The sequence below is a fragment of the Engraulis encrasicolus genome, chromosome 19 (assembly GCF_034702125.1).
Source record: "Engraulis encrasicolus isolate BLACKSEA-1 chromosome 19, IST_EnEncr_1.0, whole genome shotgun sequence".
Lineage (NCBI taxonomy): Eukaryota > Metazoa > Chordata > Actinopteri > Clupeiformes > Engraulidae > Engraulis > Engraulis encrasicolus.
In genome coordinates this window covers 43,974,770-43,996,320 of record NC_085875.1, presented here as the reverse complement: position 1 = coordinate 43,996,320, position 21,551 = coordinate 43,974,770, and the positions used below count along the sequence as shown (strand labels likewise).

General features: G+C 43.3%; 2 protein-coding genes across 3 annotated transcripts in view; one reads left to right on the top strand and one right to left on the bottom strand.

The window, feature by feature from the left end:
• eipr1 (EARP complex and GARP complex interacting protein 1) overlaps window positions 1-13,933 on the bottom strand; it is a 66,677-nt gene extending 52,744 nt beyond the window's left edge. The window contains exons 1-3 of the mRNA XM_063224234.1: window positions 13,785-13,933; window positions 12,928-13,011; window positions 2,274-2,406 (exon numbers count right to left, since the gene is read on the bottom strand). Coding sequence (XP_063080304.1) covers window positions 2,274-2,406; window positions 12,928-13,011; window positions 13,785-13,826 — 259 coding nt within the window. The 5' untranslated portion in view covers window positions 13,827-13,933. The remainder of the gene's footprint in view (window positions 1-2,273; window positions 2,407-12,927; window positions 13,012-13,784) is intronic.
• Window positions 13,934-14,095: 162 nt separating this feature from the next.
• The window catches only part of trappc12 (trafficking protein particle complex subunit 12), a 44,801-nt gene continuing 37,345 nt past the window's right edge, over window positions 14,096-21,551 (top strand). Inside the window, exons 1-4 of one of the 2 annotated variants that reach the window (XM_063184518.1) lie at window positions 14,096-14,147; window positions 19,217-20,382; window positions 20,679-20,911; window positions 21,456-21,551. The exon at window positions 21,456-21,551 is cut by the window's right edge and continues 21 nt beyond it. In XM_063184518.1, coding sequence (XP_063040588.1) covers window positions 19,239-20,382; window positions 20,679-20,911; window positions 21,456-21,551 — 1,473 coding nt within the window. In that variant the 5' untranslated portion in view covers window positions 14,096-14,147; window positions 19,217-19,238. The remainder of the gene's footprint in view (window positions 14,148-19,216; window positions 20,383-20,678; window positions 20,912-21,455) is intronic. The other variant, XM_063184520.1, reaches the window with a different exon arrangement.

Sequence of the window (21,551 nt, the reverse complement as noted above, 5' to 3'; positions counted from 1 at the left end):
AAATACCACAATCCCTTCAGCCAGGTTGTGATGAGCCAATTCATGAAATCACCCGTCTTTGGGAACACAAAGAGAAGGTATACATGGGTTTTCAAGATCTCAAGTCAATTTGTCTGCCTTTGGTTTCAGACAAACACAGACCAACACAGGTCAAAGGTGTGTTGCGGAGGTGTTTACTCCTTTCATGTCGAGTGGTCTGTTTGCCAAGGTTTTCTTGAAAGCATCTCATTCCGGCAAGACATTAGAAGAGTGACCATCCCTGGTGAGGCTGGAGTAATTATCATTAAGGATCATTAAAGTCTCAATCTTTCACTTGATTCCATTAACAAAACTCTGAGGGTTGTGGCCAATGAAAGAATTTCTGTTTCTGTGGATGAATTCCCTCAAGGAAATGAATAGTAGCACTCAAAGAAATACTATCTGATTAAGTTCACCTGGCTGTCAATAAACTTTTAAGTTGACACCCAAGACTTCCCGTTTCATTTAAGTATAATAAATTCCAAAAATAATTCATCCATATCACACATATTCAAGGCCGAAGCAATGGAAGAAAGAAAAATATGTTTGATCTGGAACAAATCAAGATCTGGCCACTGGAAAATAATTGATTAATCAAAGCAATTACCTTAAAGCTTTGCACACATAGCAATGTTCTAAAGCTGATCACAAGAAAGCATGCCTATAGTGAGACAGAGAGAGAGATTTTGCCAGAATATGATGAAATGGTTTTAGGATGTAGGGGATTGTTTCCTCTAAGACCACCACCACCACCACCACACCCATTTGACTGAAACACAAATTGCTACAGTATAACTAGATGCTGGGGATCTATTTTTTTTTTTAAAGCCAAACAGCTCTTTTAGTAGTAAACGCAACACTGTTCTGGGTTTAGCTTGCACAGTCAAGGCCCAACCGTGATTTATCCCCACTAAATAGGCTTGCACAACAGCAATTCATCATTTGCCGCGAGGCATAAGTAGGTGTTTCCCTGAAGGAGATGGCACCATGGACACCGCGGGATCCAGCAAGATATGAAATCTGCCAGACAGCTTCGACTGGGCTTTGCGCTTGGGGACTTTCTCAGACGGCAATCAGTTTCGAGACAAGGAGAAGTCTAGCCATCCATCCACAAACTCTAAGAGATGGCCATGGCAACCTCAACTCAACAGGAAAACTTGTGGGTTTTAATTCAGAGCCAGATAGAGTATACATTGACAACAGTGACTGAGGGCTGTCCACCGACATTGACCTCACTGACAAGAAGAAGTCCAAGGGATTGAGGGACACAATACTAATGGGCTGGAAAGAACACGACAGGCAGAGGGTGTTAGGAGTTTCAAACTATTGTGTAGGGGACTGTTACAACACTGTTACGAATTATGATTTTGTGGTTATATCTGTTCATAAATCGAGTCATGATTTGTAAACTGTTTAAAAAGAGTTTGTATAATCCCTAAAAAGATCATGGGTAATGCTTTACTTTACAGTAATTACTGAGTACTTTCTGCGTAACAACAGGGTAACAGAGAAGTTACAAGGTATCTAATGGGTAAAAAGGGGTAATTACAAAGTAAATACCATATACTAAACATATCTCATGAATTACTATGAAACTACTGTGTATTTGTGTCACCATGTAATCATCTAACTTCTCTCTGTTACCCTGCTGTTACCCAATTAATGGTATTTACTTATTAATTACAACTTTTTACCCATTAGATACCATGTAACTTCTCTCTGTTACCCTGTTGTTACCCAGAAAAGGCCCAGTAATTATGTATGTTAACTGTACCGTAAAGTAAAGCGTTAGCAGAACAGAATATAGCTTAAACAGACAAAACAATGTGATTTTAAACATCTCTCGTCTCTAACCGTTAGTATGTGGGGACCTGCGTGTCCTCTTGGGCTTTGTTGTTCCAGATGACCCATGCCATTTTACATAAAGTGTCAACATCTTGTTTTTGTTCCGAACAAACAAACAAACACTTTTTGGACATTCATCTAGAGACAGCACCAACTGTGGGATCCTCAGGGAGGGGGTATAGGCACAGAGAGAGAGAAGCATATACACAGGAGAACAGAAAGGCAATGAGTCTAACGCTGGAGGGGAATGAGATTGGTGTGTGTGTGTGTGTGTGTGTGTGTGTGTGTGTGTGTGTGTGTGTGTGTGTGTGTGTGTGTGTGTGTGTGTGTGTGTGTGTGTGTGTGTGTGTGTGTGTGTGTTTGTGTATAGTGTGTGTGTGTGTGTTGTGCAGCGGGCAGCAGGCACTCACTCTTGTTGTAGCACGTCGTCAGCACACTTTTGTCGGCAGGACTGGCGCTGATGTGCCATATCTCCCCGGCAGGGTGCAGGAGGACGCTCTTATTAATGATGTTATTCTCATCATCAAAGTCAATGATGTGGATCTGGGGGAACACAGAAAGCGGAAAGGCAAAGGGAATGAGAGCGAGGCGTACAGAGAGAGAGAGAGAGAGAGAGAGAGAGAGAGAGAGAGAGAGCACAGAAAGATAGAGAGAATGAAAAACCGAAAAGGAAAAGTCAGAGAGAACATAGAATAGATAGAGTCAGAAAGGGACAGAGTGAGAGACAGAGACAGAGAGATAGGGGGATGAGGAATAGAAAGAGAGGGAGTGCTGACACAGAGGGTGAGGCCAGACCCAGGGGAGCGGGAGGCGTGGGAGAGATAGAGAGAGCGAGAGAGTGACACAGAGACAGAAAGTATGAAAAAAAGGAGGAAAGGGACAGAAAACAGAGGGAAATAGATACAGGGAGGCAACACCAGGGATAGAGAGAGAGGGAGAACGAGAGATGGGAAGAAAAGAGAGAGGGATAGAGGAAGAGAGAGAGAAAAATGAAAGAGAGAGAGAGAGAGAGAGAGAGAGAGAGAGAGAGACAGAGAGAGAGAGAGAGAGAGAGACAGAGAGAGACAGACAGAGAGAGAAAAATGAAAGAGAGAGAGAGCGAGAGAGAGAGAGAGAGAGAGAGAGAGAGAGAGAGAGAGAGAGAGAGAGAGAGAGAGACTGTTAGAAAACTCCCCCACATCACAGTGTGCGCACCCTGCAGCAGTTCAAAAGAGCTCCAGACTTGGCAGGCAGGCACTCCCTTTAATATGGCCGTCAGTGCAGCCTTGCACACTGTAGACAGGATCGCATCCATCCGGCTTCACACAGCACTGCCGCAAAATTTTAACCTGTCTATTGAAACCAAACTTTTGACAGTGACATCAAATAGGTCCTGTGAACAGATGAACTACAGTACACCATCCGCAGGTCATGTAAGCCATGACTTAAAAGGTGACTTAAGACGATCCTGATTATAAGACGACCCCCCATTTTCAGGCTCATGTTTTGGGGGAAAACGTTTTTTGAAGACTAAATTTCGTTTCACATTGGAAACTTCTTTCAAAATGCAGTTTTTCATTTGTTGGGAAATCTGAGGCTTTTTTACAAAGAACAAATTTCACAATATAATTTTCATGAAATGTTCATGATAAAAGACCACAGATGGCTACTCGTATTCCTTTCTTTGCTCACTATAGGCCTACCTGTCAAGCGCCAGTAGGCACCTACAGCCGCCTGCACCCGCCTGTGCGACGCAACATAGCCTATAGCCTACTCAGAGCATTAGTCTGCGCCAGCCAGGCAACCAGTCCAGTAGAGATAGATAGGCTACCTATTGTGCAATGCACAGATTTTGCAAAATGCTTAGTTGACAGCAATATCTAACCAGCAGCCGTCTCGCCAAATCGTCGTTCTTTTTATTCATTCAAAGTTTTCCGTTGGACTAGAAACCGAACGTGACCAAAAGCAGATGACATTAGACATTAGAAGTCCGATTGGCATTCATTTCGTACTAAGGGTAAAACTCTTAGTGATTTTATATGAACAGGACAATCTCTTGCCCTAACCATTATTCTGTGTTGTTGCATCGTTGTGAGGCATATCAAAAGCGATGTCAAAGGCACCGCTTGTCAAAGGTGCCGCTCTCTCGCGCACACACAGATGACCATATTGATTGGCTGATGACAGCATCCAAAACTTAGCCTACAGGTTGTTCGTCAAATCACCCTTCATTTCTTTAGTTTCAAGTGGTGTTGTCGGGTGACCAGAGAGAACAACCAAAGCTTTCCTGATGAGACTGTAAAACCGAACACAAATAAAAGCAGAGTAACGAGCCGCGATTGACTGTTGTGTTTTCCCCCTTGTAGCCTACTGTCGACCGCATCGCGTTGACATTGACAGTTGATAGACGTGCGGTGCAACAGTCATAACAAAACAAGCATCTGCAAATTTCATATGGACAAAACAATCTCTTAACCTATCCATTATTGAGTTTTGTGGCATTGTTGTGAAGCTTAATGGCCGCATTCAGGTTAAGTAAAAAAAAAAAAAAAAAAAAGACGCTTTATAGTCTAGCGCGCGGAAATAAGACGACCCCCCATTTTAGAGTAGGCCTACTATTTTTACAACAAAAACCACGTCTTATATTCGGGCCAATATGGTAAAAACATATATATATATATATACAGTATATACAGTATATATGCATATATACACTGTGTGCAGAATTATTAGGCAAACATGTTTTTTGACCATATTGTCCATTTTATGCGTATTTTCTGCCACCAACCTTTATGAACATGAAAACATATTGGATTTAAGCATTCCAGATCATGCATATGTGTATAATAAGATGGGGGTGTGATCAAAGGAGCCCAACACCCAATATCCGGTGTGCATAATTATTAGGCAACTTCGCTTTCTCCTGGGAAAATGGGCCACAAAATAGATCTAAAAAACTCTGAAAAGTCTATAAACAATTTTGAAGTCTTCCAGAGGGATGTGGCTCTCTTGAAATTGGCAAGACGTTGGTAACGTTAGCACAGAAGTATCAAATGCACCGTTGCAAAGTCATCAGTCTCACATGAAATGTCACTGCCAAAAATTTGAAGAATTTAAGGTGAAACTACAAGAAAATTATTACCCTGCAGTGCTATCATATTCCAGAATGCAAACTTACATCAGGTGTCCAGAGGAACAGGTTGTTGAGCACTCAGAGACATAGCAAAGGTAAGAAGGGATGACACCAGACAACCATTTAACAAGTTAATTAAGTCAAGACTGGGTCAAGAAATACCCTAGGACAGAGTTTTTTAAGGTATTATGGACTGGTGAAAGTGACTATTGACAGACAGGGTGGATGACCCCATAGCTGGATCTGTGAGGGAAAAGTTTGCAACTTTCAAGAAGACAATGGTATTTATGCAGTATTCTGCTGGCATTTGAGTAGAACTCAGGAACTCATCTGAGTGTGCACATTACCGATCTAGCCATGGGCTCATCGATCTGGTCCATTAACAGTCACTTTCACAAGTTCATAAAACCATTTTCAGACCTTTCTTGACCCAGTCTTGACTGCATTTCTTGTTGAGTGGTCTTCAGGTTTCAACCTGTTTTACCTTGGTCATGTCTCTGAGTGCTGAATACAATGTTCTTGTGGACACACGATGTAGGTTTCAGTTCTGGGATATAACAGCACTGCAGGGTAATCATTTTGTGATAGTTTGACCTTCAATTCTTCTCAATCCGGCAGTTACTTTGTGAGCACAATGCATGTGACACTGATGACTTCGTAACGGTGCATTAGACGGATATGACCAATATCTGGGCAATTTCAAGACAGCCACATCCCTCTGGAAGACTTCAAAATTGTTTATAGACTTTTCAGAGTTTGTTAGATCTCCTTTGTGGCCTATTTTCCCAGAGGAAAACAAAGTTGCCTAATAATTATGCACACCAATTTTGCCCTGATATAGGGTATTGGGCCCCTCCGATCACACTGTCTCTTATTATACCAATATGCATGACCTGGAATGCTTAAATCCAATAGGTGTTCATGTCCATAGAGGTTGGTGGCGGAAAATATGCATATAATGGACAATATGGTCAAAAAACATGTTTGCCTAATAATTCTGCACACAGTGTAGATATATAGATAGATAGATAGATAGATAGATAGATAGATAGATAGATAGATAGATAGATAGATAGATAGATAGATAGACGGATAAATAGGCTACAGATAAATAAGTATAAAATCAGTGAATAAGTATAAAACAAATACTGATTACAATTTATTTTTAGGAACAAACAATGTTTCACATAGACACTGTTTACACATTTAGACAGTCATAAATTCATCTATCCCAGCCTTTTGTTTACACCTGCTAAATGGAGTTCTACTTCCCTAAAACGTATCGATTTCTAAAACCCACCTGTCACAATGGTGATCCACATGCCACGCAAATATAGGCTACTTGGTTTTTATTTAAAATAAACTTATATCTGTATATGTGAAATCAAGGCCTAAGGACTTCTGCGGGTTTGCTTTGTGTGTGCGGTAGTTAATATTATTTTCTTCTGGGTTTAGTTTGCACACATACTTACCTGCTTTACTGCACACACATGTGGATTTGTTCACAAGGACATTTGTGGACTTTGATTAATATGCCTCTAAATTCAACCAGTGATTACTTGTGGGATATAGGCTATACAACAGTAGGTCCTATATGAGTAGTACACTTGTTTGATAAATCCTGAAACAAATGTACACACACACACACGCATGCGCACGGGCACACACACACAAACAGACATGCACACACACAACCGTCTGTTTCTAGCACTATACAGGACAAGCATCAAATAAAAAAAAGAAACAAATTAATAAATAAAATGCAGACTGAACAAAACCTCCCAAATTTGTCTGTTTCAAAGGAAATACATTCTTCTACTGGAACCATTTTCTCTGTTTGTTTCAGGCATTGGTTTTTAGCGGCATTATCCACTAATAATAAATATGAATCTCTGCTCCAGGCAAGAGTGCGCTGTGGCTGCTCTTCTGTCAGCGAGCGACGTGCCGCTGAGGCACAATAAAAAAAAACGATTTTTACAGCAAGGCCAATGGGAATGCAAACCCTCAATCAAAAAAAAAAAAAGCTAATTATGAATTTCTTCAACCTCTACCCGCCACCTCCCTCTCTCTATATAGGCGGAAGGGGACGTCCAGCACCTGCTAAAAGTGTGACGATCGCTGCGCTGCATGCTGATACCCAAAATGTCAAAATAAACAATGTCGACAAACCAACCCAAAAATGAGAGGAGGAGGGGGAAAAAAAACAAGACAGAGATGAGTTGTCACCTCAGAGCGATGAGCTGCACGTGACAACAGCACCTCAGAGTCCCCGTCTCTGTGAGACACTTTTTACAGGCAAGTAGGTGCATCTCTCCGTCCCAAACACACACACACAGACACACGCACATATCCAGCCCACAACACAGGCACTTCTTTACAGGTGGGTAGGTGCATCAGTGCCCCAGCAGCCCTTCCCCACCCCAGACACACACTCGCTCTCTCTCTCTCACACACACACATGCCCCCCCCCCCCCCCCCCCCCCCCCCCCCCCACCCCACCCCCCCCCCCCCCCCCCCCCCCCCCCCCCCCACCCCCCCCCCCCCCCCAACACACACAAGCACACTCACTCACTCCCACACACACTATCCCTCATCCGCCCCACAACACGGCCCGCTGAAAGTCAGCGAGAGGGGAAGCCATTAACCTTGGGGTAGGACTGCACTGAATGAAAATTATTAGGCAAAGTTATAATTTTATGGCGGGGTGCAATACAAATAAATTCCGATGGCCGGACAGGATAATTGGAGGGAAAAGAAGGGCCCGGTAATAGGGTCCCGGATGATCCCCGGACTACAGCACAAGTCCCCCCCTACATACCCCACCACCACCACCATACTTCCTCCCTCCAAAACCCACCTCCAACCCAACCCTACCCTACCCTACCCTACCCTGTCCTGATTTATATTCCCTCTTATGGCAGAGATGTGGAGTAGAGTGAGTCATCTCTCTCTCTCTCTCGCTCTCTCTCTCTCTCTCTCTCTCTCTCTCTCTCTCTCTCTCTCTCTCTCTCTCTCTCTCTCTCCATCGTTTCTCTCTCTCTCTCTCTCTCTCTCTCTCTCTCTCTCTCTCTCTCTCTCTCTCTCTCTCTCTCTCTCTCTCTCTCTCTCTCTCTCTCTCTCTCTCTCACACCGGTAATTAATATGGCTGGGAAGGAGGCCCAGGCATGAGAGAGAGAGAGAGAGAGAGAGAGAGAGCATAAAATCAGGCAGGACACTCGCCGCTCATTTTAGGGGCCTCTTCAGTTAGAGCTCCTTAGTCCCGCCGATGACAGCATGCAGGGCCTGTTGGGTGCCAACACAGCCCGGGACGGGACAGAAAAGGCAGGGAGAGAAAGAGAGAGAGAGAGAGAGAGAGAGAGAGAGAGAGAGAGAGAGAGAGAGAGAGAGAGAGAGAGAGAGAGAGAGAGAGAGAGAGAGAGAGAGAGACGGTGCGAGTGCAAGTGAGACAGGAGTGCAGCGGGAGCCGTTTCATCACATTAGTGGCTAGCCTCGCACACCTCGCAGGGCCCGCCCTGTTGACCAGCGTCATTACTCCGCTCGCTCGCACACTCACACACTCTCCTGGCTGGAGTGGACATTACTGGGAGGAGGAGGAAGAGGAGGAAGAGGATGACGAGGAGGAGGAGGCGGAGGTGTGAAGAAGACTAAATTAGGTCTACTGCACTGCTGCCACCCACCTCCACCACCACCACCACCAACACCATCATCATCATTCCGCCACCCTCTGATCTAACCCTTCCGCCACCCTCTCCCCCACTTCCAATTAGACGGACTTAATATAGCCAGAGGGCCAGGCAGGAGCAAGAAACCAAGAGTCCTTCCTTCTACTCCATGATGTATTGAAACCGGAGGCTACCGGCCTTTAATGACTGAGTATGAGGAAGTGGTCGGGAGCTGAGACACAAGAGTCCAGCCAGGGGTTGACCAGTAAAGCATACAGTATAGTAAGGTGGGAGGCAATGCAGTGGTAGGAATCTCAACCATGCTTCTCAAAAGAAGCACCGTTGCTAACCAGTGGGAAACTGCACTGCAATCAGTGGCTAACATACAAAGCGGACTCCAAAAAAGTTGGGACACTTTGTATTTTGTGAATAAAATCAAAATGGTGGCATTTTCAAAACGTTCAATATGTTAATAAGGTAGAACATCATATAAAGACAACATATCAGTTGTTAAAGTCAAGCAGAATTATTGTTTTGAGGTAATTATGTGATCATTTAAAATTTCACCCTGGCAACAAATTCCAAAAAAGTTGGGACAGGGCCAATAAAATGCTTTTTTATATTGGATAAGACTAAACACAACACAAGGGATGAGACTGAACAGTTAAATATTTTGACTGATGGCATAATTAATCAAAAGTTAAATATTTTGATGTGCGAGACATGATTTCAGCAGCTCAACTGATAGGTGTGTTCTTCAACTTGTTTACCTTTTTGTTATGCTTAATATGTGGCATATCCTGACTGCAAGAAAACAATTTTGTGACCTGTTTACTCTTATGATGGAACCACACTGTTGGAACATAGAAGAGATTGAAATTTGCCACCATTATGGGGCAATATCTAAAGGCGGTGCTCCAAAATATAATGCCTTGGTAGCTATGTATGCTGTTTAAAGTTTGTATATATCATTCAACTTTCATTTTAATGCTCCACATGAGCAAGAAGACCCTAACCAAGGCACCTCTGCACCCCCTTACCATCATATATGCTCTCTTTTAGACTGACCACTAAATCAAGCTGAAGTATTCATTTTCTATATAACCTGGAGGGTGCATGACTCCATGATTTTAAAAAAGGATGAAATATTGTCCATTCTGTAATCAGAGGACAGTTTCACATGTCTCCTAGGTCCATCTAGAATGAGCTTTTCCGCATGCAACACTGTTTAATGTCTGCATCATGTGCATTAATCAAGTGTTGTGTTTATGGTCATTTTTTCGGGAGCTGTCATTGTTGGAGTGTCATAGTTTGCTTATTGACGACGAGTATGTCATGATCTCATAACTCATGCAATGATTACACAAAACTCTATATCACGTAAATAGGCCATATATGCCTGAAATTTGGATAATTCAATCTTTCTGTGCAATAGATAAGTAATTAGCCCCTCAAAATCTTCGCTTCTGAGTGCCACAGCCTCTCTGTGATGGTATTTTATTTGTGCATTCATGTTGGCAGTCAATATAGTTCCTTTTAAAATATTCTTCCTTGTGTTATTTTTAGAATTATCCAACTATTACAACATGTTTCGGCCCTGTCCCAACTTTTTTGAGATTTGTTGCATCGGTCAAATTTTAAATCATAACATAATTACCTCAAAACAATATTCTGCTTGACTTAAACAACTGATATGTTGTCTGTACATAATGCTCTACCTTATTAACATATTGGATGTTTTGAAAATGCCAGCATTTTTATTTTATTCACAAAATAAAAAGTGTCCCAACTTTTTCGGAATCCGCTTGTAGTTAGCAACAACGCTGTCAACAAAACTCTCCCCTGAGTAGAAGGCCAAGCTTCCTTACTGCTTCACAGTAGCACAAACCTCAATTTATGAGTGTAGTTTTGAGATTTAGATTTCACAGACTCTGAAACTCTATTATCAGAACACTCTATGTATAAAAGTTATCGTTTTATGGTTGGCTACAACAGACATATCATAATTCCTGACTGGCAGGATTCCTTATAAAATGCAGAACAAGGAACTCAATGCTGAGTCCAGTCCTTGTGAAATTGGGCAGCCATGCCCTAATGTTTAGGAAGGGGGTCTTAAGATCATAGGATTGCAGGTTCGAATCCCAACCTTCCACTCTCTATTGCACTCCATGGCTGAGGTGCACTTGAGCAAGGCACCTAAACCCACATTGCTCCAGGGACTGTAAATATCCAATAACTGTAAGTCGCTTTGGATAAAAGCATCATCTAAGTGTAATGTAATGTAATGTAATAATGTAAAGTGAACTGTCATTAAGTTTCCACTGAATTATTTGAAACAGGTAAATCCATAAACCATGCTAAATCTAACCATGCTTAGTCTTGATTCTTGCTAAGCCCAGATTTAAAAGAGTGAGACATGAACATCTCTTTAAATGAGATGTCAGATCTTTATTTTCAATGGAAATCTCAATTGGGTGTCTGAAAGCAGACCTAACAATGCTTGTGACAGAGATGTATGACTGTAATCCGATAAAGCTCAAAGTTATTCTCCTGCCAAATTATGCTGAAGCAAATTAGAGACAAGCACTCTAGCTGTAGTCCAGTTGCCTCGTTGCCTGGTATTATTGACCCATCTGACTTTTTGGCCAATTATATTCTGCCTCTGCCACTGATGTACACTGACCTCAAAGGCAATGCAAATGCCTATGCATGACACCACACGGACATGCGGAGAATCGGTACTGCGTGTTGAATTGCAATGAGAGCTTACAGCCAATTAACAACAGCAGGTGAGGCTTAGTCCACACTATATCAGCAGCCCTGCACCGGGGCCTGTGGTTACTCTCTCTGGCAACTTCTGCCTCTCACACACTCATGATGGCGTTCGTACACACACACACTCATGCACACACGCACACACACGAACGCACACTTACAGAAACATTACAAATACACATACAGTAGAGCACACACTATAGTGCATTACAAATCCAAACACACACACAACAAACAAATAGCGCACACATCTCCCTGCATGTACAACACACACACGCACACACACACACACACACACACACACACACACACACACACACACACACACACACACACACACACACACACACACACACACACACACAGAGCAATAGAGCACACACACCCCTGCATGCACAGATACACACACAAACACACACAAATAGAGCAATAGAGCACACATCTCCCAGCATGCACAAATGCACGCTAACACATGCACACACAAACACACAAATACACACAAATACACACACACACACACACACACACACACACACACACACACACACACACACACACACACACACACACACACACACACACACACACACACACACACACCGAACGAAACAGCACAGACTATATATATAAATATATATAATAAAAAAAGAAACCCAGAGTCCCTGCCTTCTCCAGTAGTCCCTCAGGCTAGCATTATCCAGCTTTCCCAAAAGCCTCTAAAATGAGCAGCACCTCTGGGGAGCAGTAATTGCCGCTGCCAGGTAAATGAGATAGAGAGGGCTGGCGACTAATCCTGGGGCTAGATATGATGGAAGGGCTGCTGGGAAGTGTGTGTGTGCGTGTGTGTGTGTGTGTGTGTGTGTGTGTGTGTGTGTGTGTGTGTGTGTGTGTGTGTGTGCGTGTGTGTGTGTGTGTAGGGGAAGAGGGGGCGTTGGGGGATCAGATGAGAGGGGGGATAAAGCCGGGGACGGTTTTTTATCATTGCACGGATTATGGCGAGTGCCGCTCCGACTTAATTGGTCATTTCCTTCTGCTGCTTCTCTCAATAACCTTTTTTTCTCCACAGTGCATCTGTAGTGGCTTCTCTGTCACAATGCCTTTCCTCCTCCTCCTTCACAATGGATACTGGGATTAATCCCCAGTGGACACGGTTATGACATGTCTATGACACCTTTATGCACAATCAGGGGCCAATGCTGTTGTTGTGTTGACTTTGTTGTTATTGGGGTTGTTAACCAGTGAGTTGTTTACTGTCTGCATAGGGTGCATTAAAAATGAGTATTTCAACAAAATTAAAAACAGGCTATTGTACACATTTGTGGTACTATATTTCACATCATGCATTATCATATAACATATAACCTATTGTGTTTACCAGGTAAAAATCACATTGACCAAACAGTGAAGGCATGAGTTCACTTTCCGAAATAGAAAATAACTGCAAAATGGACAATGCATTTTACACACAATACATCAGCCATAAATTCCTCCCACATCTGCCATCACCGTACCTACCTGATTGTCAAATTTGAGTGACTGTGTGCCCACGAGGAATCTTATGGCATCTGTCTCAGCTGTCTGTGCTGTCAGCGCCCGAGCCTGCAGACAGACATACAGAATGATAAACTATAATGAATAGCCCATCACCAGAAGTGATGACACCACCATGTACTGTAATGATGCCAAGCTATATACACACACTGTTAGGAGGGTCCTAGTCCACCTATGACTGTTACTTCTACTTACAGTCATACTAATAACCCTGATATGATAGACCCACGATAACGTCAGTGACATACTAAATTTCATCTCATGATGAATAAACTGGTCCGGAAATAGTCTAAATGGGATACATGTCCTTAGCTGGAGTGTTTTAACAAGTCATAGAGTAGGCCCTAATGTGCGTGTGCAACTAGCTTACATTCATGTCTCCCATCATCTGAAAATCACAATATCATTTCTGCACTGTATTTACAGCATCCTGAAAGTTGCAGCAGCACACACAAGCAGAAGCACACAGCATGCGGTCGCCATCCAATTTCAATACTAAGTGTAGTAGTTTCTTTGACATATTGACAACATCCTCAACTGAATCAAGCAATGCATGCAGGCTGTTTGATTATTGTGAGGCAAAGGTTCGCGAGTATGGTATGCAAATACGTTTCACAACTATGACTCATTTACTCAAAACCTCAAACTGGAAACGGCAACGCACATAAATGTGCAAGCTGTTTAAAACATCAGCCTATCGTTATGTTTTATCATGACAGCATTAGCTCCCGTGCAATGATGATGATTAGCTCATTGCAACTCGGCTAGTGCTTAGCTTTATGATTTCAAGCGGCAGAATATAAACTGAATGAGCACATTACCTGAAACTCAAGACCATAAATGACAGGTGCGTCGTCTTCCATTCTGAGTGTGTGACAAATTGTTTTCAAATAGCTGGTGTCATTACAATTCAGCTACACGCCACAGGTAAATGAATCAAATATCTGTTTGTTTTCCGCAAACGAAAAAGGCAATTCGTAATTTGTCAGAGCAGTGCTTAACAAATATGTGCGTACAGAAAAGTTCAAATGGCTAGCCAACAGCAAAAAACGTGCGTAAATGTTACCAGAATACTGGACTGAAATTCAGCGTAGGATGTGTCCCATCTCAGACACCATACAAATCTCTTCCTGGTAACTCACGCATGCGTACTGTTCCACGGCTGTCATCCTCCTCAAGCAAAGGTAAATGCGATTGTTTACCCTTTGATTAATGTCTTATGACTTGAGCCGATTGGAAAATATTTGCTGATTTGGAGCTCTGATGAAATTCCTAGTCTGTACCCTTGCCTCTGCTTTCACAAACCAACCAGTTGCTGTCGTGTCGGTAGGGAAATACACATCTGAAAGGCAACGTAAGACATTTAGCATTAGCTAATGCAGGTTAACACTCGTGTCTTTTCAGCCATTGATGTGCGCAGCTATTCTGGACTTTACGGTCCCATTCACTTCAATTCATTTTTTTGGCGTTTTACATATTTCGGACCGTGCGGACGCCGCTGTACTCGTGCGAGGAAAACAACAATTGTCTCGGGTGCTAAACATGGTCATGGAACGGCTTCCTTAACCAGAATGGTGTGTGTTGTGTTATTTCGAAGATAATTAAAGAAAATCTTATTACAATGGGATTTCTCATAGGCATGGTTTTGCATGTCTCTTATCTCTTTTCATGTTGACTGAGCGATCACCGTTACAAGTTTACAAGGTGCCCAGCGCACATATGTATGCATACAAAAAGGAAGAATACATTTCACAGTTGTAATTCTGCAAATAATTCACTTCATAGTTAAGTGTTATTACATAGGCACCATGGTCATCAATATGTGTGTAAGAACAAGTGAAAAACAAATCGCGTCAGTTTGTCAAAGAGGAGACGGTAGATATGCACCATAATACACAGTATTCATCGAAATATGTCATGAGTTGTATGCTGAAGAAATACTGTAACGGGCACAAATATCTACATTTACTGAATTAGACTAATCATGGCCTATCAGAAGTGAGGTAACATACACGAGAGTTGTAAAAATTGTCTTTGATGGGCTCTTGAACCACAACCTGTGGAATGGTAGCATGACTCCATCCACTAAGCTACCACAGTTTCAGTAGAATTTGTTTGACCAGAAAAACTTCTTGTTGTGCACATTATCACAGCACTAAAAAAAATCATATAGGCCTTTACAATCATTTCTTCATCATACTTCAGACAATGAGGGAAAATGGTGCAGGGAAAATATATTTTATATGATTTTATTGTGTTAAAAATGCACAACGACGACATATCTTTTCTGGTCTTAACATTTCTTATGAAACTGTGGTAGCTTTAGTGGATGAAGTCATGCTGTCGCATACCATAAGTTGTGGGTTCAAGGCCACTCAGCATTCAACTTTTACTCACGTGTAGGGGGGGGGGGGGGGGGGGGGGGGGGGGGGGGGGGGGGGGGGGGGGGGGGGGGGGGTAACCTCACTCCTGATATAGGCCTACATTATAAGGCTTATTGGGAAAATAAATTTATTTGTGCCTTCAGTATGTCTTCAGAAATATCTTTTCAGGAGCACATAGCGACACTTACTGTGTATTACTGCTACATATCATAAACAGTGTCTGCTTTGAGAAATTAATCATTCTCAATTTGCACTAGGCCTACTTATTACATATGTGGTATGATCTGTTAACTTCAGTAGGTTACTTATTTTCAGAATTACAGAAAGTTCTGATCATTCTGCACATTGTAAGATGAAATGGTGATGACGCAGTGAACATGCTAAGAGATATGAAACCTGTCCAATCATGCAAATGACATCCCACTTTATAAGATTTTATTCACAATTTTTCTTCAAAACAACACAACACATTGCAGAAATTCTTGTAGCCATCATATGTAGGCCAATAGGATGTAATGGAAGCATTTACACATTGTCAGCAGCGCAAGCACCCTTTTCTCACAGACCCTTGATGTCCCTACAAGGACAGACTTGAAGTTCTTTGTACATGGGCCCATCTAAAACATGCAGTACAATGTTAAAGGGACAGTTTGGTCAATTTCAACATGCAGTTGTAATGCTCACACTACCCTGGACCTGTCAGTGCCTGAGATTTTTTTATCTTTCTTCAGCCGATCCTGGTCATTGTAATGGGGGCAGCTCTTTGTTTACATTTCAAAAAAACATTTTTTATTAATTCCCAAAAACATACAAAAGGTTATAAAAACATCAGCAGGACAACTAGCAAGCAGGAGTACCTTTTGGGAAAATATTTGGTATTTGGTTGGCCTATGTTTTATTTTTTAAAATGTAAACAAACGCTGCCCCCATTAGAATTGCTCATATCTCGGAAAGGGCTGAGCCGAAAAATGTGGCCTCACCAGGTACTGACAAGTCAAGGGTAGCGTGAGCAATACAACTGCATGTTGAAATTGACCAAACTGTCCCTTTAAGATTTTGTTTGTTAATTCTTAACCTACAAACATGAAAAAGACAGAGGAGATGAAAGACATTTGGAAAACATCTTGAATGTAGGCAATCCCATTACAATAGAAACAACATGAATTGTTTGCCAATTAATGACTATTTGTAGTAAGCCTAGCCCAGTGGTTCCCAACCTTTTTCTTCAGGGACCCATGTTTTTACTATTGTAAGGTTTGGTGACCCAGCGCCCGCATGAGAGGAAGTCACTCGATACGCTCTGTCTCCTACGAAAAACTCATTTTAGTCATCATTTTAGTTCCTCAACTCATCTTTGTTCAAAATCAGAATAAATGTTTAATGTAGCACTTAAATTTTGTTGCTTCTATGCATTTGTCATTTATTCAACATGGGCTACATATGGTATTAAAATGAAACCCCTTAAACTCAAGAGGGCTTCGCGACCCCCTGTGGATCTTTGGCGACCCATAGGTTGGGAATCACTGGCCTAGCCTATAATGCAGGGGTGCCCAACCTTTTTTTAACCGAGATCTACTTTTGAAGTTGATGGTCGGCGATGATCTACCAAGGCAAATTTCAGGATGCCAGTATGAAAATTTAAGATCACCATTTATTAATCACCATTATTATGAACAAAATGATTTTAGTAGGCTACCATGGCCTTATCTTTTCAGTGTGTTTTTAAAGTGTGCTGAATACCCTATGTTTACAAAGCAGCACTGATAGTATGCAGAGATCATTTCAGTCCTACACAAGTCATAAACAACTGAAACAATTTCAAAATGATAAACATTTGGTATAAAATGCATAGCCTATGTAGGCACATAGGCCCTATTTCTAAAATATGATGAAGCATTATCATGCCTTCAGTGGTCCAAATTAAAAAGGGCTCAGAAATCCACCATTTGTTATGGGTAAATAGTAGTTAAGTTCACTTTACTATGAGAGAGAGAGAGAGAGAGAGAGAGAGAGAGAGCAATGAGAGAACTCATTGGATTGGTTAACACCCCTGTTAAGAGTGACTTCTTCTATGAAGGTTTTTTTTTCAGCTCTCTGGGACAGTAGCACAGCAAAGGCTTTCTATTGTGAGTTTGGCCAATCGTTTTGTCCACAACTGGAGCTTGAAACAGCACAAATTGAATGAATTCCACACATGTCAACAACTAACATAAAATTTCCCTTACACGCGGCACGCGATGTAAACGCAGTTAGCGATGTTGCATGCCGACTAGCGATTTGGACGAAGATCCTCGCATATCGCCGTGCGTCATAACGCAGTCATTGGGGGGGGGGGGGGGGGGGGGGGGGGGGGGGGGGCGGCACGATGTTCTGTTACTCACCCGATGTTACATGTGTGCACACATGAATCAACTGCAATACCCTTACGGTCACTTCCTAATGCTTTCCCCTCATTCAGTGTTACAGTGGGACTAATTATCTAACCAATACAGTACCAGCAGCTTGCTACATAGCCTACTTTTGAAAGACAGTATTTTTCCCGTCACAACATTAGGCCTACACGTCTCGCGATCGACTGCCACTTGCCTCGAGATCGACTGGTAGCTCGCGATCGACTGGTTGGGCACCCCTGCTGTAATGCAACCTTTGTTATTAGCCTAATAGTGAGTTAAATTGAATCCGAATGTCTCAGCGTGCCCTACAATATCGCCCCCCTGTGGCCACATTAGCTAATGAAGATAATGTTGCTTGAGTGATATGTGGCATGTGCATTATTGAGGAAAGAGACGTAGGCTATGTGCCGTCAGTATTTTTCCTTCATATCATTCAGAAGCATGGTGTGATGCATACTTTATACTATGTTGCGCATATCTACCATCTCCTCTTTGACAAACTGACCGATTTGTTTTTTTCACTTGTTCTTTACACACATATTGATGACCATGGTGCCTATGTAATAACACTTAACTTTGAAGTGAATTATTTGCAGAATTACACTGTGAAATGTATTCTTCCTTTTTGTATGCATACATATGTGCGCTGTGCACCTTGTAAACTTGTAACGGTGATAGCTCAGTCAACATGAAAAGAGATAAGAGACATGCAAAAACCATGCCTATGAGAAATCCCATTGACCCCCCCCCCCCCCCTTTATATAGATTTTCTTTAATTTTCTTCGAAATGACACAACACACACCATTCTGGTTAAGCAAGCGTTCCATGACCATGTTTAGCACCCGGGGAGAGACTATTGTTGTTTTCCTCGCACGAGTACAGCGGCGTCCGGAAGGGGAAACAATGGGGGGGGGAAAAGGGCACACGGTCCGAAATATGTAAAACGCCAAAAAAATGAATTGAAGTGAATGGGACCGTAAAGTCCAGAATAGCTGCGCACATCAATGGCTTAAAAGACACGAGTCTGGTTAACGTTCATCTGAAATTCGTAAACGAGATAAAAGTGAAGCTCATGAAAATTCGGTTGTTTTTAGCGAAGTCTTACAAATGGTCGGTACATCGTCTCCATCGACCTTTTGTTCCCTTGTGTAATTATGCCATGTCATGTAGAAGGCTATACATTACACTCGTCAGCTGATGTGACATGATATCTGATTGAGACAAATGTGATTTTACTTTATTGTAAATAACGTTGTTGTAAAACCATGTAAACTATGTATTATACTTTTTTAAAGGCGTATGCAATATTGTAGAAACCTTTAGCAGGTATGGAGGGCATAGAGTGATCACAAAGAATCAGTGCAAAGAGCATGTTGTAAAAAACAATTTACACTGAATATTGTGTGTGTGTGTCTGTGTGTCTGCCTGCCTGCCTGCCTGCGCCTGTGTCTGCCACTGCTGCTCACATCTCTCAGGTGTTGCTGACAGGGCAGAGACATGGATAGCAGTGAGGGTCCCGCCCAGAGGCCAGTGACGCTGGACATCAGCGATGTGGCCGAGCCTGACAAGCCACAGGACACCGTATCTGTCTTGACGGACACCGTGTCTGTCTTGACGGACACCTGCACGTCGTCCACCGCTCCGACCTCCGAAGTCCTCTTCCCGGAGGAGAGCATTGACCTGGGCGGGGACGCGGAGCCCTTCACCTCTCCCCAGGACGACAGCCTGGCGTCAGGTAGCCTGATGGACAGGCTGAACGATCAGATGATGGAGAGCGTCATGATCTCGGACTCTCCCAACAACAGCGAGGAGGACGACGTGGCTCCCATGGACTCTTTGCTGGAGCAGTTTGAGGACAGCCGCACGCCGGAATCACCCAAAGACCTCGACGACGGCGTGGGAGAGCCGAAGACGCCGTCTGAAGCTTTAGAAGAGCAGAGCACCACTGAAATCCAGATGGAGTCTCCTTCTCAGGACACTTTGTTGGCAGCTGCGGCGGAGAACCAAGTAGAAGAAGAAAAGACGGAACTGAAGACAATGGAGGAGGAACCGCAGGACGGTGAAAAGGAGAGCGCTGCGTCCCTGCAGACACCAGAAGAGCCGCCGAGCTCTGTTAGTTCAGATGGAGGGGCGACAGAAGCAGACCTCCAAGTCACCGGCTCGACGCCCAAGGAGGATCCCATCCCAGTGTGCACCATCTTCAGCCAGGGAGCGCCGCCCAAGTCTCTGGTCCCCGACGGCTTCCAGCCCACCATGGTGAAATCGCCCAGTTTCAGCAGTGGCAGTGGCAGCGGCAGCGGGAGCGCCGAGACGCCCAGCAAGCTGGCTCCTCTCGTATGCCAGCCCAGTCCCAGCCTCAGCAAGTTCTTCTCGGACAACGGCGGCGTCAACCCGTCCTCTGACTTCTTCGATTCCTTCACCACCTCCTCCTCCTTCATCTCTGTCAGCAACCCCAACGCTGCCGAGTCTCCCAAAGTGACTCCCACCCCCGAGCGCCAGATCTCCACGGGGTCTTCCACGGGCCCCTCCTCGCTGCCCATGGTGGCCCCTCAGGAGAGCTCCTCGCCCGGCTCCTTTTTCTCCGCTCCTCCCCCCTCCTCCTCCTCCATGGTGGATATTCCCTCTAAGCACCCACAGCCAGGTTGGTATTTTTACTGATATTTTAGATTTTCTGTCTTTGTTTTGCTTTGTTTATGAGGTTTGTGTGTTGTGGTTGTAGTCTGTTTTAGCTGTTATTTTAGTGTTCTGTAATACCACTTGGGTACCACGAAGGGTGCTTCAAATCGTATTACAATTTCAAAATAATTGCTCTTAAGTTATATTTCATTATTTAGCATTATTATTGTTGGTGTTATTATTGTTGTAGATATTATTATTATTATCTCATCTATAATATTATTATTATAATGATTATGTTGATTATTATTCTTATTATAGGCCCAGCTGAAGCCACCCCGCCGTTCTCCAAGCTGCAGGCCGTGTTCTCGGGCAGCGATGACCCCTTTGCCACGGCACTGTGCATGAGCGAGGTGGACCGTCGCCATGACGCCTGGCTGTCCTCGGAGGAGACCAGGAAGCTGCTCATCTCTGTGGCGACGCAGCAGTTTAACCCTGCGTGCGTGGAAAGGGATCGCCTGTCCATGCCAGGACTGAAATTCGACAACTTACAGGTGAGCCTGAGGCACATGGTTGAATGGGCCCAGTCTTAAAAGCTTCTACTTAGCTTTTCTTCCAGCCAAAAACCTTTTTCGCCGCATGTGAATTGAAGAGTGGTGCAAGAAAAAAGGAAAAAAAAAAAGATTCATTCATTTAATTGTAATGATTGCATCATCAGGGCAATATACAATGTAAAAAGTTGGCTTGGACTTTTTTTTTAATGCACTACTTATTTAATTGAATGACGTGACCTAACAACAAATACCAACTATGTCATCATGCATTTGGGACACTAGTGAAAGTGAAAAAAATCACCCTGGGGAAAGTCCCATTGTCGCTGTGACGCATCACACAAAACACAATTGCATTTATGCCTCACCCGGGAAAAACGGCACCAGTGGTTTCTACCGGGAATCGAACAAGCAGTTCATCAGCTTAGTTCATTAGCTGATGCTCAGCCTCACAGCTGGCCATTGTGCCGGGTAGTGGTCAAGTTATGCGTCTGGGAATGTGGTGCCAATTGAAGCCCGGCCAATTGAAAGTTTGCTGTTGTTGCAGGGTGACGCGGTGAAGGACCTCATGGTGCGTTTCCTAGGCGACCAGGCGGCAACGAAGCGGCAGGTTCTGACGGCCAGTTCCGTAGAGCAGTCCTTC